The sequence below is a fragment of the Oncorhynchus mykiss genome, chromosome Y (genome assembly GCF_013265735.2).
Source record: "Oncorhynchus mykiss isolate Arlee chromosome Y, USDA_OmykA_1.1, whole genome shotgun sequence".
NCBI classification, from domain to species: domain Eukaryota; kingdom Metazoa; phylum Chordata; class Actinopteri; order Salmoniformes; family Salmonidae; genus Oncorhynchus; species Oncorhynchus mykiss.
The window spans coordinates 10921214-10937209 of record NC_048593.1 but is presented as its reverse complement, the minus strand read 5'-3'; the positions used below and the strand labels follow the sequence as shown (position 1 = coordinate 10937209).

The 15996-nt window shown below is 46.1% G+C and overlaps 1 protein-coding gene across 2 annotated transcripts in view; it reads left to right on the top strand.

The window, feature by feature from the left end:
* Positions 1 to 14140, top strand: part of ttll11 (tubulin tyrosine ligase-like family, member 11) — a 46246-nt gene extending 32106 nt beyond the window's left edge. For both annotated transcript variants that reach the window (XM_036967575.1, XM_021590597.2), the window contains exons 8-10: positions 9615 to 9842; positions 10083 to 10189; positions 12296 to 14140. In XM_036967575.1, coding sequence (XP_036823470.1) covers positions 9615 to 9842; positions 10083 to 10189; positions 12296 to 12666 — 706 coding nt within the window. In that variant the 3' untranslated portion in view covers positions 12667 to 14140. The remainder of the gene's footprint in view (positions 1 to 9614; positions 9843 to 10082; positions 10190 to 12295) is intronic.
* Positions 14141 to 15996: the final 1856 nt, after the last annotated feature.

The following is a 15996-nucleotide window of genomic DNA, read 5'->3' as shown; positions in this document are numbered from 1 at the left end:
TATCGAACAAAAACCCATCGTTAAGAAACTACGTGACGCAGCTATGGCAACAGCCAGCCAAAACTTGCTGCTGGTGGCTTCATCTGATGCATCCTAAACTAGCCGCACTGACAAGCTCTTTCCTCCCCCTCCATACCTTCCACAGCAGCCAAACGCGCCTGATTTCCAGTAATGATCTGCAAAATTCAAATAAAACAAAGTGTAAAAATGGATGGGAGACTTTTTGATCCGGGAATCGTCACGGGAACAGATGAACAAAGTAATGACCGGGTGGCCAAGGGAGGTCACATCCGTGTGTCAAACCCACCGCGAAGGTGGTTCTAAGGCCAGGGCCCGTATCCACAAAGCGTCTCAGATTGCTGATCCGGGATTTGTCCGTATAATATTATAATCTGAAATGCTTAACTGCTCTGAGATCAGCACTCCTTCTCTGAGATGCTTTGTGAATACAGGCCACCCATCCATAGCTGCTGGTACTGTTCATCTTTCGACTTCTCTCTCGCTCTCCCAGGGGGATGTCGTGGGCTCAAAACAGAACAGGCAATAACAATGTTAGCAGGAAAGCAATAACAACTCGAACAACTCTGCGGTTTTCCCTGTTTTCACTGGAACTGGATGGGATACACTTCTGTTTTCCTCGTCCTCGCTCTGGCTGGCTATTAATGAGTTAATAACGGCTCACTCTCTCAGCATACCTCTCATTAACCGACGTTTACTGTTCCGGAATGCGTAAAAAAAAAACGCTGATCAGGGACTCCTCTCTTCAACTCTAGGAAAACAATGTGTGTTTCCAGCGTCATTTGGGGGAACTAAGGTGTTGCTTACTCAGCAGATGGTGCAGGTACATCCGCAACCAAACGTACCAGAGTGGATTATAACCGCAGGCAGCTTTAGATGCTGTAGAGAGGTAGGATGTAGAATGTGGAAAAGATGGCACATCGGAAGGTAGGACACAAAGGTAGGCTGTAGACTAGAGACATACTTTTGTATATATAGTGTATGTGGACACCCCTTCAAATGAGTGGATTCGGCTATTTCAGCTACACCCGTTGCTGACCGGTGTATAAAATTGAGCACACACCCATGCAAGCTCCATAGACAAACATTGGCAGTAGAATGGCCTTACTGAACAGCTCTCTCTGTCATAGGATGCCACCTTTCCAACAAGTCAGTTCGTCAACTTTCTGCCCTTCTAGAGCTGCCCCGATCAACTGTAAGTGCTGTTATTGTGAAGTGGAAATGTCTAGGAGCAACAACGACTCTGTTTGCATTGTAGTAGGCCACACAAGCTCACAGAATGGGACCGCCGAGTGCTGAAGCTTGTAAAAATCATCTGTCCTCTAATGCAACACTCACTTCCAAACTGCCTCTGGAAGCAGCGTCAACAGAATAACTGTTCATCGGGAGCTTCGTGAAATGGGTTTCCATGGCCGAGCAGCCTTAGATCAACATGTGCAATGCCAACCGTCGACTGGAGTGGTGTAAACCTCGCCCTTGCCATCATTGGACTCTGGAGCAGTGGAAACACGTTCTCTGGAGTGATGATTCACGATTCACTATCTGGCAGTCCGACGGACAAATCTGGGATTGGCGGATGCCAGGAGAACGCTATTTTCCCCATGCATATTGCCAACTGTAAAGTTTGGTGGAGGAATAATGGTCTGGGGCTGTTTCTCATGGTTTGGGCTAGGCCCCTTAGTTCCAGTAAACTGAAATCTAAACGCTACAGCATACAATGACATTCTAGACTATTCTGTGCTTCCACTTTGTGGCAACAGTTTGGGGAAGGCCCTTTCCTGTTTCAGCATGTCAATGCCCCTGTGCACAAAGTGAGCTCCATACAGAAATAGTTTGTTGAGATCGGTGTGGAAGACCTTGACTGGCCTGCACAGAGCCCTGACCTCAACCCCATCGAACACCCGTGGTGTAAAGTACTTAAGTAAAAAAATACATGAAAGTACTACTTAAGTAGTTTTTGGGGGTATCTGTACTTTACTATGTATATTTGACTACTTTTACTTCCCTACATTCTTAAAGAAAAGTATGTACTTTTTACTCCATACATTTTCCCTGATACCCAAATGTACTCATTTACATTTTGAATGCTTAGCAGGACAGGAAAATTGTCTAATTCACATACTTATCAAGAGAACATCCCTACTGCCCATCCCTATCTGGCGCTCACTAAACACATGCTTTGTTTGTAAATTATGTCTGAGTGTTGGAGTGGGCCCCTGGCTATCTGTAAAAAAAATACATGTATAAATGCATATATTCTGGGTAGCCATTTGATTAGCTGTTCAGGAGTCTTATGGCTTGGGGGTAGAAGCTGTTAAGAAGCTTTTTGGACCTAGACTTGGTGTTCCGGTACTGCTTGCCGTGTGGTAACAGAGAGAACAGTCTATGACTAGGGTGGCTGGAGTCTTTGGCAATTTTTAGGGCCTTCAACTGACACCGCCTGGTATAGAGGTCCTGGATGGCAGAAAGCTTGGCCCCGGTGATGTACTGGGCCGTACCACTACCCTCTGTAGTGCCTTGTGGTCGGAGGCTGAGCAGTTACTATACCAGGCAGTGATGCAACCCGTCAGGATGCCCTCGATGGTGCAGCTGTAGAACCTTTTGAGTATCTGAGGACCCATGCCAAATCTTTTCAGTCTCCTGAGGGGGAATATGGGTTGTCGTGCCCTCTTCACGACTGTCTTGGTGTGTTTAGACCATGATAGTTTGTTGGTGTTGTGGACACCAAGGAACTTGAATCTCTCAACCTGCTCCACTGCAGCCCCGTCGATGAGAATTAAGGCGTGCTCGGCCCTCCTTTTCCTGTAGTCCACAATTGTCTCCTTTTGTCTTGATCACGTTGAGCGAGAGGTTGTTATCCTGGCACCACACAGCCAGGTCTCTGACCTCCTCCCTGTCATTGTCGGTGATCAGGCCTACCACTGTTGTGTCATCAGCAAACTTAATGATGGTGTTGGAGTCAAATATAGAGGTAAAAAAAAAAATAGAGAGCGTGGAAAGACATTGGTGAGGTTAGACAGGAGGGAGTGAGAGAGCTAGACAGGCAGGATGAATAATTACGGTTCGACCGGCACCCAGAGAGAGGTAGAATGGAGAGGTTTGATGGTATCACTGACACACTCAGACATGCAGCGCACTCACCTAGCACATTAATCTTTCAGCACAGACTCTGTGTTACGGTGTTACGCTGAGCTATGGTGAGCTGAGGTGTGTGTCGCGGTGAGCTACGACGTGTGTCCTGTGCCGTCGGCGAGGACGATTTATGAGTTGGAATGAGGTGTGTGTGTGTGTGTGTGTGTGTGTGTGTGTGTGTGTGTGTGTGTGTGTGTGTGTCATTACTTCACACTCACATCCCAACCTACAGGAAGCTTTACCTGACTGAAACCCACTTCACTTACCCTGGGGTGCCCCCAATAGCACGGGGCGACCAGGGCTTGGTGAGTTCCCCTATCCTCTTCACACTGTATACAACAACAACAACTGCGTCATCAGGCACCCCAACAACTACGTGGTTAAGCTCTCGGACCGCTGTCCTCGGGCTCCAGATTGGTCCGTCGGACTGTCAGATGGTAAAGCGATATTCATCACTCCAGAGAACGCGTTTCCACTGCTCCAGAGTCCAACGGCAGAGCGTTTTACACCACTCTGGTTGACACCAACGGCCACAGGACAGAGCTCAAAGTATTTGTCAGATGGTGTGATGAACATCACCTACAAGTGAATGTGACAAAAAAAAACAGGAGATTATCCTCAACCCTAAAAGTCAGTTGGGCACCACGGCCCCATAGGGGTGCACAGAGGGAACGTTGAGATTGGGCTGTGTTGGCGCACCGCTGTGGAGAGCTCGTCAACGCCGGGTCTATGGCGTCAACACTACAGCATTGCTACATGGTTTGGTAACCTGACCGTGTAGCCCGATGCCCAAATCTTGAGATTAACCAAGACCGCAGGGAAGATTTATAGGCATGACACTTCCCTCCTCTCTCCAAGACACCATCATCAGACAGGCCAGAAAGGTCACATGGGACCCCATACATGCACTGAAAACAGAGTTCCAGCCATCGAGGAGACGTTATAGGGTGCCTATATGCAGTCGGAACAGATAGAAACATTAGTTTGTACCCCTGTCAATAAAACATCTTAACAACAGGGGAGACATACAGTAGAGATGAGGGAGTTGGCAATGACTGACTGGAGCCTGGCCCGTAGTTCTTCATCATGTGGAACTGCCACCTTGTCACGGCCTGGCCTGACATTAACTTTTTGTGTGGTTGGTTGGGTGGGGTGTGTGTGTGTGTGTGAGATTGAGTGTTATTCTCAATTGATTATATTTATTTGTGTATTATGTGGGAGCAGCAGCATTCTCTATTGTCCAAGGGGACAATAAAGTATATTTATATGAAATGAGAGGACCATTTGTAGCATTTCCTGTGTATTTGCTCTGGTTCTGTTTTGGATCTGCTTTTCTTGTTGCCGGGCTGATTTGAGCCCATTAAAGGCAGAAATACCACCTTTTGTGGAGCCGGGCCACAGGAGCCTTTTCTCTAGTTCTAAAACTGCTGGAAAAGGTGAAGGGCTGAGCCAACTGGCAGAAGACGCATAGTAAGGAAGACTGTCTTTCCTTCAAGCCAAACCTAGATTACACTGACTGCCTGGTGACAAATTCACACTATCCTGCGCCATTGCTCTTTTTCCCCCCCAACACTCCTATTCAACTTCAATGGGATGCTTCAGCCTGAATCTGCGTTTCCCCTTTACATCTGTCTTTTCCCACCCAGTGAAGGCTCTGATTCAGACAAGTAGAAAATTAGTCAGCTGCACACTTTGGTCAACAACAACCGGGCTGTTTTATCGTTGATCAATGCTACTTTCTCGTTTCCGTGGTCACGTTGGTTACTGGAGGGTGACGATTCACAAAGTTGCCGTGAGAAAACAGAAAGTGGAATATAGATTGTTTTAGCTCCTCCTTTAGCTGGCTACGGTTGGCTTGGCAGGGAGTGTTTTGGAAACGCTAGCTGCTGGTTAAACCCCCTCTGCAGTGTGACAGCAGGTTTAAGAGTTATGTGGCCACTCTGCTACCACCACAGCAATTTGAGTGGAGAGGGAGAGATGTGGGAGGGAGAGATGGATGTTGATGACAGGAGAGTGGACGGATAAAGGGTGGGAATGAGGTTGTTTCTTCTGTCATTGATTAGCTGTAGCTCAGCTCTGTGGTTACCCTTTCCAATGGACAGTCTCTCTCTCACTCTCGGTCTCTCGGTCTCGCTCTCTCGGTCTCTCTCTCTCTCGGTGTCTCTCTCTCTCTCGGTGTCTCTCTCTCTCTCGGTGTCTCTCTCTCTCTCTGTGTCTCTCTCTCTCTCTCGGTGTGTCTCTCTCTCTCTCGGTGTGTCTCTCTCTCGGTGTCTCTCTCTCTCTCTCTCGGTCTCTCTCTCTCTCGGTCTCTCTCTCTCGGTGGCTCTCTCTCTCTCTCGGTCTCTCTCTCTCTCCTACTATGCACCAACAGTAGACCCTAATCGCTCCTCTGCACTCTATCCATTCTCCTATTTCTTCATATATTTTATTTTTTTAGCTTCTGTCCTTTTCTCTCTCCCTCTCTTGCTCAACCTATTGTTGACTCTTTCTCTTGCCTCCACCCTGTTACCATCGCCCACACATAATCGTCCAGGGTAAGTCTACTCTCCAGTTTGGAGAAACAAAGTCGGACAACACTTTCTTTGGACAATAAATGTCGTCATTTCTCTCCTTAGATGAGCCGTATTCAAAGGGGAAAACCCACAAAAATGTTGCATCATCGTGATGATGCGGCCGGTGACACGTTTGCTTCTTGAAAGTCCGATATCTTGAAGACTTGACTGATGACACGCACAACACTTTGGGACTGTATTAACAGTCAGCTAATGAAAAAAATGTTGTTGAGTGGATAATTGATTTGTGTTTTGAGAGCGGTTGTAGAGGGCAGATCGGTCTTTGTTGTTTTCTGGGCCTGTCGGATAGTATAGTTGTATAATTATCAGTAAAGCTGTCTCTGCTTTTCACATCTGCAGCATTCGTAAGCTCACAGGGACAGAATATAGAGTACCAGTCAAAAGTTTGGACACACCTACTCATTCCAGGATTTTTCTTTATTTGTACTATTTTCTACATTGTAGAATAATAGTGAAGACATCAAAACTATGAAATAACACATGGTAACCAAAAAAGTGTTAAACAAATCCAAATATATTTTATATTTGAGATTCTTCATAGTAGCCACCCTTTGCCTTGATGACAGCTTTTCACACTCTTGGCATTCTCTCAACCAGCTTCATGAGTTAGTCACTGGGAATGCATTTCAATTAACATGTGTGCCTTGTTAAAAGGTCATTTGTGGAATTCCTTGCCTTTAATGCTTTTGAGCCAATCAGTTGTGTTGTGACAAGGTAGGGGGGGTGTACAGAAGGTGGCCCCGTTTGGTGAAACACCACGTCCATATTATGGCAACAACAGCTCAAATAGGCAAAGAGAAATGACGGTCCATCCCTTAAGACATGAAGGTCAGTCAAAGTTTCTTCAAGTGCCGTCGCAAAAACCATCAAGCGCTATGATGAAACTGGCTCTCATGAAGACCGCCACAGGAAATGAAGAACCAGAGTTACCTCTCCTGCAGAGGAAAAGTTCATTAGAGTTACCAGCCTCAGATTGCAGCCCAAATAAATTCTTCAGAGTTCAAGTAACAGACACATCTCAACATCAACTGTTCAGAGGAGACTGAATCAGTCCTTCATGGTCGAATTGCTGCGAAGAAGCCACTACTAAAGGACACCAATAAGAAGAAGAAGAGACTTGGGCCAAGAAACACGAGCAATGGACATTAGGCCGGTGGAAATCTGTCCTTTGGTCTGATTCCAAATTTGAGATTTTTGGTTCCAACTGCCTGCTGTGTCTTTGTGAGATGCAGAGTAGGTGAACAGATGATATCTGTGTGGTTCACACCGTGAAGCATGGAGGAGGAGGTGTGATGGTGCTTTGCTGATGACACCGTTTGTGATTTATTTAGAATTCAAGGCACACTTAACCAGTATGGCTACTACAGCATTCTGCAGCAAAACGCCATCCCATCTGGTTTGTGCTTTGTTTTTCAACAGGACAATGACCCAACACACCTTCAGGCTGTGTAAAGGCTATTTGACCAAGAAAGAGAGTGATGGCGTGCTGCATCAGATGACCTGGCCTCCACAATCAGTTGGACCGCAGAGTGACGAAAAACCAGCCAACATATGCTCAGCATATGTGGGAACTCCTTCAGGACTGTTGGAAAATAATTCCAGGTGAAGCTGCTTGAGAGAATGCCAAGAGTGTGCAAAGCTGTCATCAAGGCAAATGGTGGCTACTTTGAAGAATCTGAAATAGAAAATATATTTTGATTTGTTTAACACTTTTTTGGCAGGGTTAGTACATGATTCCGTATGTTATTTCATAGTTTGGATGTCTTCACTATTATTCTACAATGTAGAAAATAGTACAAATAAAGACAAACCCTTGAAATGAGCAGGTGCGTCCAAACTTTCGACTGGTACCGTATGTTTTTCACCTCTGTCTCATTCTCTGCTTTATTCTGCCGTCATTCATCAAAGCGTGGCACTCTGCATAAAGGTCAAATCGAATAGGTAACGTCAAATACAAAGATATTCCGAGAGAACTGTCTTGAGAGAGAATGGGTTCAAACTGAGTCTGACATAGAAACATGACAGTTAATCTGAGTTGGTCTGTGCGAAAGTCGAGCGCTATCTGTTCTCCCGAGCAGCAGTATGCCACTCAGAACTAAACACTAATTGTTTTGCCGCTACAGCTTTGCTCAACACTGCCGAATATCCTCCACAGCCAACGCCGAGTGTTTATGAATTGCTCACACAGGGGAGCTTGAGGGATTCATCTGTGTGTCCTGTCTCCTTCCAGCATGTGTGAATGTATGTTAACCTGCTCTTAGGTCTTCAACCAGGGCAGCCCAAAACTCCTAATTACCTAGCAGAGCTAGCACTGAACCACCTACCTCCTGAAAGAACGACGTTAAGAAAGACTAAAGTTCTTACACAGCTTCTGAAAGGGCGAGTTGTGTTCGTCTCCTCTGGTAGAACACGTGTGAGTGATTTTGTTCCACGTCAACTAAAGGAGCAGAACAGCAAAATGTTTTTTTTTAACAGCATGACAGTTTTTTTCCCCCCAATGTGCTGCTGATTTGTACGATTCAGTGTCCTGTAAAAGATGAAGGTGAGGTATTATGCAGGGAAAGTGAGGATTGGAGATTTGCATTGTAAGCTCAATTGTTTTGTTCTCAGGAAGTGGTACTCTGCTCCCCTGTTTTCACTTGTGTTTGTGACTGGTTTTCCGGGTTGGCTTTAAATTTCTGTTGACGTTGTCCTTTGTTCATCAAACACGAGCGGTACTTCAGCATATTCAGCTGTTGTATCGGAGAGGAATACAGATATAACATACAGCAAGTTAAACCAGAGTGCTGAGAGTGCTACCTCATTTGTCTTCTGTGCGTGTGCGTGCGTGCGGGTTCCTTTACCTGTGTGGGTGATGCGGGCCGTGGGTGCATTATCCTAATGATTCGCCACAGTGGGCCAATGGTGGTAGACCCCTGGTCCCTCTTTGAGTACATGGGAGCACCGCTAGAAGAAATGGTGGGATGAACTCCTGCACCCTGTCCTCTCTGGCCCCCTCTCTCCTCCCTTCGGCCCCCTCTTCCTCCCCTGCCTCAAGGACTAATTGAAAGTAAGGCGTGTGGCCTGCATCACATTAACATAATTCAGAAATAATTGCTTTTGTTTCTCCTTGAACCGTAAGAATGTTATGTTGTTCTCCCCTTTTCTCTCTCCTCCTCTCCCGCTCGGTCTCTCTCTCTCCTCCTCTCCCTTGGTCCGCTAAGACGGACCTAGACGTCCAGGAACAGACAGGAGAGCTTAGCATCTTCCGCTCTTCACCACTTAGTTTGTCTTGTTTGTAGTCCATCTGGTAGCCGGCCTTTTAGGTGACATTTGCGACGTGTGTGTGTGTGTGTGTGTGTGTGTGTGTGTGTGTATGGGCCAGGCATGAGTGTGTTATCTGCTCCAGTGAAGAGCCACAGCACAGTGCTTTTATAGACAGATGATTTAATCTCCCGGCCGAGCGCAGTGAAACCTTCCATCCACATATCCTTACCTTCCATCCTCCTTTTCCTCCGGCTCGCCTGTCCATCTCCTCTCTCTCTCTTTCTTTCTCCTCCTCTCCAGTATACCAGCTGACTCATTAGGCTGGCCTTGTGCTCCTATGTCCAGAAGGACTATAGAGGCCATTACTCAGCCCTGCTGCCTGGGTACATAGGGTCAGATGCCGCATCAGTGTTACATCACTATAGGCGTCTACACAAGATGGAGACCGCTCTTATTCACTCATAGATCACCTCCTATCAACACACAATTCCCCTAAATAACCTCTCTCTCTTTCTCTCAATCTATCTCTGTCTTCTCTCTCACACACTCACACACACACACACACACACCTGACCTCCGTAGAATAGGTGAATCTAGGTGGATACACCCACTTCCCATCAATGACCCCCCCCTCTCCTCCCCCAGGTCCTACCCAGAGCACCAGCAGGAGGAGCTGTTGGGGTCACCAGTGAGGGGGGCTGGGGAGGAGGGGCGTGTCCTGCCCTCTATGTGTCTGAAGCAGGTGTTCCCTAAGTACACTAAGCAGTTCAGCTACCTGCGGACCGTGGAGCGCATCACTGCCCTCTTCCTGCGCTTCCTGGGCGTCAAGGGCAACATGCGCCTGGGGCCCACTGGCTTCAGAACTTTCATCAGGTACTAGTTCCTCTTCCTCACCCCTTACACACACACACAGAGTCAGAGAGCTTACGTTGGTGTGCGCGTGGACTTATTGTCAAGCAGTGCCTTAGCATGGTTCTTTTTTGATAAGTAACCTAATTTGTCAGTTGTTTCAAGCGATTCCACTTCTTGGCTGCCGATGGTGCGTTTTGTTCTTTTTCAGGTCAATGAAACCCATAGGCCACATAAAACCATGCTATCTCTGTCTGTGTGTAGGAACTGTAAACTGAGCAACAGTCACTTCTCCATGGCGACTGTGGATATCCTCTACATCGACGTCACACGACGCTGGGCCAGCATGCTGCCTGGCTCCAGAGAAGCGGGTAACCCTCCGGCCAATCACAAGTCACCTCTCACACAGCCCGCCAATCACCAGTCACGAATCACTCTGCCCACCAATAACAACAAACCGTAGTTGTGTTAGCCCGCTGAACTAAGCACTAGGTATTCGTTGGGGGAGCTAATGCACGTCTTCAGGTCTCCGGCAGAACTAGCTGTGACCTTTTTTTAGAATTGGCCAGGTTTTGTTTTTGGATCTAACTGTCCACGGAATCCCCTCTCACATCATTGAAATGAGCTCACAGCGTAGTGACATCCATTTGTGAGAGCATCCACTATGAATAATTCACCAGCTTCCACCTGAAAATATGCAGAGGGGGCAGGATGATGAGGAAGAGAGGGGTACAGCGGTACGATTGATTGCTGTTCGGGTTTCCTCTTGCTGGGCTCGGTTGGCATGGGGGGACAGTTTTTAGCAGGACGCAACGCGAGGAGTTGTGAGCTGAATATTTGGTTCCAGACCAAAATCAAGGGGTGAGAATTTGGTCATTACCCCTACGGGTAATAGGAAAACAGAGCCAATCTCTCTCTGATGATTGGGTCGCAGTGTTGGGGAGGGAAGGATTGTGGAGTGTATGTAGGGGTAGGGATTCGGCAAGTATTTATTATTAATAATAAAGTTTTGTGTTTTGGGAAGAGGGAAGCGCTGACTCAGGACTTTAGCTGAATGCTAAAAGCCCCTTATCACCTCAGAAGAAAGTCACTCTCTCTGGCTTTCTCCCCCCCCCCCACGAGACTTTATAGGAAAATAACTCTCGCCCTCACTTTAATCCTTGTTTTTGACTTTCTTTGTGTGTTTCACCCACTCATCCTAATGTTTTATTGAGGGCCACAGCACAGTTTGATGGAACGTGTGGTAAATAGTAAAAGCTAGAATAAATGGCGTGCAATGTGCAAGTACTGTATATGAAAGGGATGTAGTGTACCTACCTGGATGGTGTGTCTCTGGGTGTGTTCTGGTTGGACGGTCAGAGCTTCTGTGTGTCGTAGGTAGGTTGATTTATTAGTTTGACTTCATCTTGATGTGGATACCTACAGGTGTGGCATGTCAAGAAGCTGGTTAAACTGGGGACAATAAAAGGCCACTCTCTAAAATGAGCGGTTTTGACCAGGAATGTCCACCAGAGCTGTTGCCAGAGAATTGAATGTTAATTTCTCTACCATGAGCCACCTCCAAAGTTTTAGAGAATTTGGCAGTATGTTCAACTGGCCTCAAAACCGCAGACTACGTGGCGTCTTGTGGGCGAGCAGGTTTGCTGATGTCAACAGAGTGCCCCATGGTGGGGTTATGGTATGGGCAGGCATAAGTTACGGCCAACAAGAGGAATGTGGGAGAGCTAGTGGACAGCTACAGTCACAATTGCATTGTATTGATGGCAATTTGAATGCACATAGATACCGTGACGAGACCCTGAGGCCCATTGTCGTCCCATTCATCTGACCCCATCACCTCATGTTTCAGCATGATAATGCACGGCCCCATGTTGTAAGGATCTGTACACAATTCCAGGAAGCTGAAGATGGCCCAGTTCTTCCACGGCCTGCATACTCACCAGACATGTCACCCATTGAGCATGTTTGGGATGCTCTGGATCGACGTGTATGACAGCATGATCCAGTTCCCTCCCATATCTAGCAACACACAGCCATTGAAGAGGAGTGGGACCACATTCCACAGGCCACAATCAGCCTGATCAACTTAATGTGAAAGAGATGGGTTGTACTGCATGAGGCAAATGGTGTCATGCAGTACAACACATCTCTTTCACTGGTTTTCTCATCCACTCCCCTACTCTTTAAAAAAAAAAAAAAAAGTTATCTGTGACCAACCGATGCATATCTCTATTCCCAATCATGTGAAATCCATAGATTAGGGCCAAATGATTTCCTATATGGCATGTTGTGTTTTATATTTTTGTTCAGTATAGTTACTCATTATAGGAGTGGCTCAAGGATCAGGGAGAATCAGTTTGATACACGGCAAATACTCTCTCTCTCTTCCACCTCCCTGTTATCCTTTCCCCCCCCCCGCTCTCCTCTCACCCTTCTCCCCCTCTACCACATCTCTTCTATTTGTCTCCTCCTCTCAGGGATGGGTCTGCAGGCATTCGTAGAGGCCTTCTTCTACCTGGCCCAGCGCCGGTTCAAGTCCCTCCCCCTGAGGGAGCAGGTGGTGTCCCTGCTGGAGGTGTGTGAGGCTCAGCTGGAGAACCAGGGAAGAGGGGATCCTGGAGGAGCTCTACCCGAGGACAGCACCTCCTCCACCAGGCGCTCTGTAAGCTGCGGCAGGACCCAGCCAGGCAGGACTGTACACCCCCACCATATGTCAACCTCCACCCCAGGCCAGGCTCTGTCGGCCCCCCAGCTCTGCTCCCCGTCCACCCCGCGCAGGGCCTCGTCCCAAGACTACAGGCTGCATCAGAGACTACGTCCCACACACAAGGGCAATGTAGAGAACTGACCCGACTGGGGCCTAAGGAGCTATACACACACACACACACACACACACACACACACACACACACTCCTAACAGAGGAACACAAAGACTGGCTCAAATTCCCCGAGTGGGTCCTGTTAAGAGAAGAGACACAGATTGTTGGGAGCTGACCTCAGAGGCTCAGCACCATGAGGCCTTTTCTGGAATTCATTACTTTCCTTAAAAAGGAGAGGAGGAAGTCCACAGGGTGGTTGAAAAAGTGGGAGAACAAGGTATGAAGTGTGTGTGTGTGTGTGCGTGTCAAGAAAGGTCACTCAGGTCCAGAGGGGGAGATGGTTGGTTGTAAGGCCCTGCTTGAGATGCAATTATTGATTAATAACTTCAGGGTAGGCTGTGTCTCGCTTCAGCCCTGTTGAGCAACCCACTGAGCAATCACACACACACGCTCTCTCTTCAGGGAAATCGACGCACGTACTGCAGTTTTACACACAGTGTATGTTGCGGGTATGGATCTGAGCAATTCCACGATAGCTTTAGAACCTACAACATTTGCACAGATGTGTGTGTGTTTAGTGTATTTGAGATAACGGCCATAAACTGTAATGGCCAGCGGTTCTGCCATTCGGCTGTTCCTGCTCACAGAACCAATCAGTGATGAGTCTCATCATTGTACCAAAGGGAAAAGGACATCCTCCCAGACCGTTCCACCCAATCACAAATGGTCCCTTAGCCCAACAGTACCCCCCATGCACTGAAGACCACCTGAGAAGATTGGATGGTATATAAGTAATATGGGAAGAAACAGCCTATCTGAAGACAAAGTCAAGTAATTCATGATTTGCCAATACCTATCATATACTCTCAGATCTCCAGTGTGTAGGTCATATGGGCTATGGTTTGATTTGGGACTGGGCATTTCCTCTCCTTTCATAACAGCAGCTACTCCAATAACATAGCAGCCTTAGACAAACAGCAGTGATCGAGACAGATGGTTACTCAAAATGGCCGCCACAGACCCAAATAGGAGCGCGTCTCCTTTGCTTTGACGCCCTTCATGGGGAATAGGAAACTTCCTACGAGACCGAACCAGGACTGTAATCAGGAGAATGCTGTCATTCAACACTGCTTGTTTGCGAATACTGTGTCATCCGTATCCATAGGAATGTTTTGAATTGTATTTGATTTTGTTCGTTTTTCCTCCACATCATTTATTCCCGCCAGTCAGTGTCACCTATAAACAGTTGCCGCTTGCCGGAGAATGAAACTAAACACTAAAGCTATCATCTTGGTTCCTTCAGTACCACATGGGCTGCTGCTTGTTCACAAGCCCATCATTAAGAACACTACACTACTAAGACTATAGACGTTTGGGCCATCTACTACTGTACTCCACCACAGCATCTGAGAAAATAGATACTCAACCATAACCTCCATTGGGATGTACTGTGCGTCTGTTCATAGCAATGCAATGCAGAATAAAGGACTGTATTTAAACCAGTTGAAAGGGTTTTTCTTGGTCTCGAAATGAATGCTGACAGATTGTAAAAACAAAATCTCCTAACTCCCAATATGTTTTGAATGTGCAGTGCATATTCATATTTTCCTGCGCCAGTGTGGATGAAGGGGTATGGGGGGTCAATTTTAAAGCCATATGTATTCAATTCAAAATAAAATTAATCGTGAACATGAAGAATAAAGTTAAGAATGTAGGCAGCAGGTAGCCTAGTGGTTAGAGCGTTGGACTAGTAACTGAAAGGTTGCGAGATCGAATCCCCAGTGCTGACAAGGTAAAAATCTGTCGTTCTGCCCCTGAACAAGGCAGTTAACCCACTGTTCCTAGTTCCTAGGCCGTCATTGAAAATAAGAATTTGTTTGCCTAGTTAAATATAAAATTGTAAACATTTGAGGACGGGTGAAATAATGAATGTTGAAATCAAAAACCAAACGATTGAAAGCAAAATGTATAGAATTGTAAACAAAAATAAGGTGTCAAAAGCAAAATCCCAACTTGTAAGCAGATCATTTTAAAGCGAGAGCTGAACTCTGACAAATTATTTAAAAATATATATTTTTGAAAAAAAAATGTTTTCGGTTCAACTTTCCCAGCAACCAATCCTAGTGAATAGATTTTGCCAACACTCTTCCCTGCATGTACTACCTTTTGGTTACGCTACTCGTATCTTTGCTTTCAATGTCTGTTTCTTTGCTTTTACTGCCAGTCTTTTCGATTGCGAGTTTTGGCATTATTTTTCCGAGAAAGGCGGGGTTTAGAGGGAGGCGGAGACAATGAGTCTCCATTGGTCCGCTAGTTTTGGAGTGACGGTTCGTCTTAACCCAATCAATGAACATGATAGACAGGCTTTTTTTTCCTATTGCCTACTTAAGTAGACGGTCTGACGTCACCTGGTTTTAGGGTTTTAAGCTAACGTACTTAAACATTTGGAGACCTAAGATATAGGCTTCAGTAGCCATGCGCAAATTAATAACAGTATAGCGCCAAACCTACTGAGTTGATTTATAAAATGTTTTAATTCTATTCTACGACTTTTCACTGCATTTTTTAAAACAATTTGTATCGTGTTAAATGTTAGAATGTTACTTTCCTTACGTTTAGCATCGTTCCATTACAATGTTATTTTAGCATTCTTTCCTCTGTCACATTCATGTGGTTGTTCCTGAGGATCTCTAGCAATAGTGGATCATATTAGACTAACGTATTACAAGTTGTGCAATAATGTAGCCTGTTTGAATTATTTTTATGGAACGCTCGTTTAAACCTGGAGCCTGGCACGGTTCATGAAGGTTCACGACTACTGGAACATTGTCATCACAGTTCCATGATTAGTGATAATTATTAAGAGTAAATTTATAGGACCAGCTGTATATTTTTATATTATATGTTTATACAATATACACTGCTCAAAAAAATAAAGGGAACATATAAACAACACAATGTAACTCCAAGTCAATCACACTTCTGTGAAATCAAACTGTCCACTTATAGGAAGCAACACTGATTGACAAATTTCACATGCTGTTGTGCAAATGGAATAGACAACAGGTGGAAATTATAGGCAATTAGCAAGACACCCCCAATAAAGGAGTGGTTATGCAGGTGATAACCACAGACCACTTCTTAGTTCCTATGCTTCCTGGCTGATGTTTTGGTCACTTTTGAATGCTGGCGGTGCTTTCACTCTAGTGGTAGCATGAGAGTCTACAACCCACACAAGTGGCTGAGGTAGTGCAGCTCATCCAGGATGGCACATCAATGCGAGCTGTGGCAAGAAGGTTTGCTGTGTCTGTCACCGTGTCCAGAGCATGGAGGTGCTACCAGGAGACAGGCCAGTACA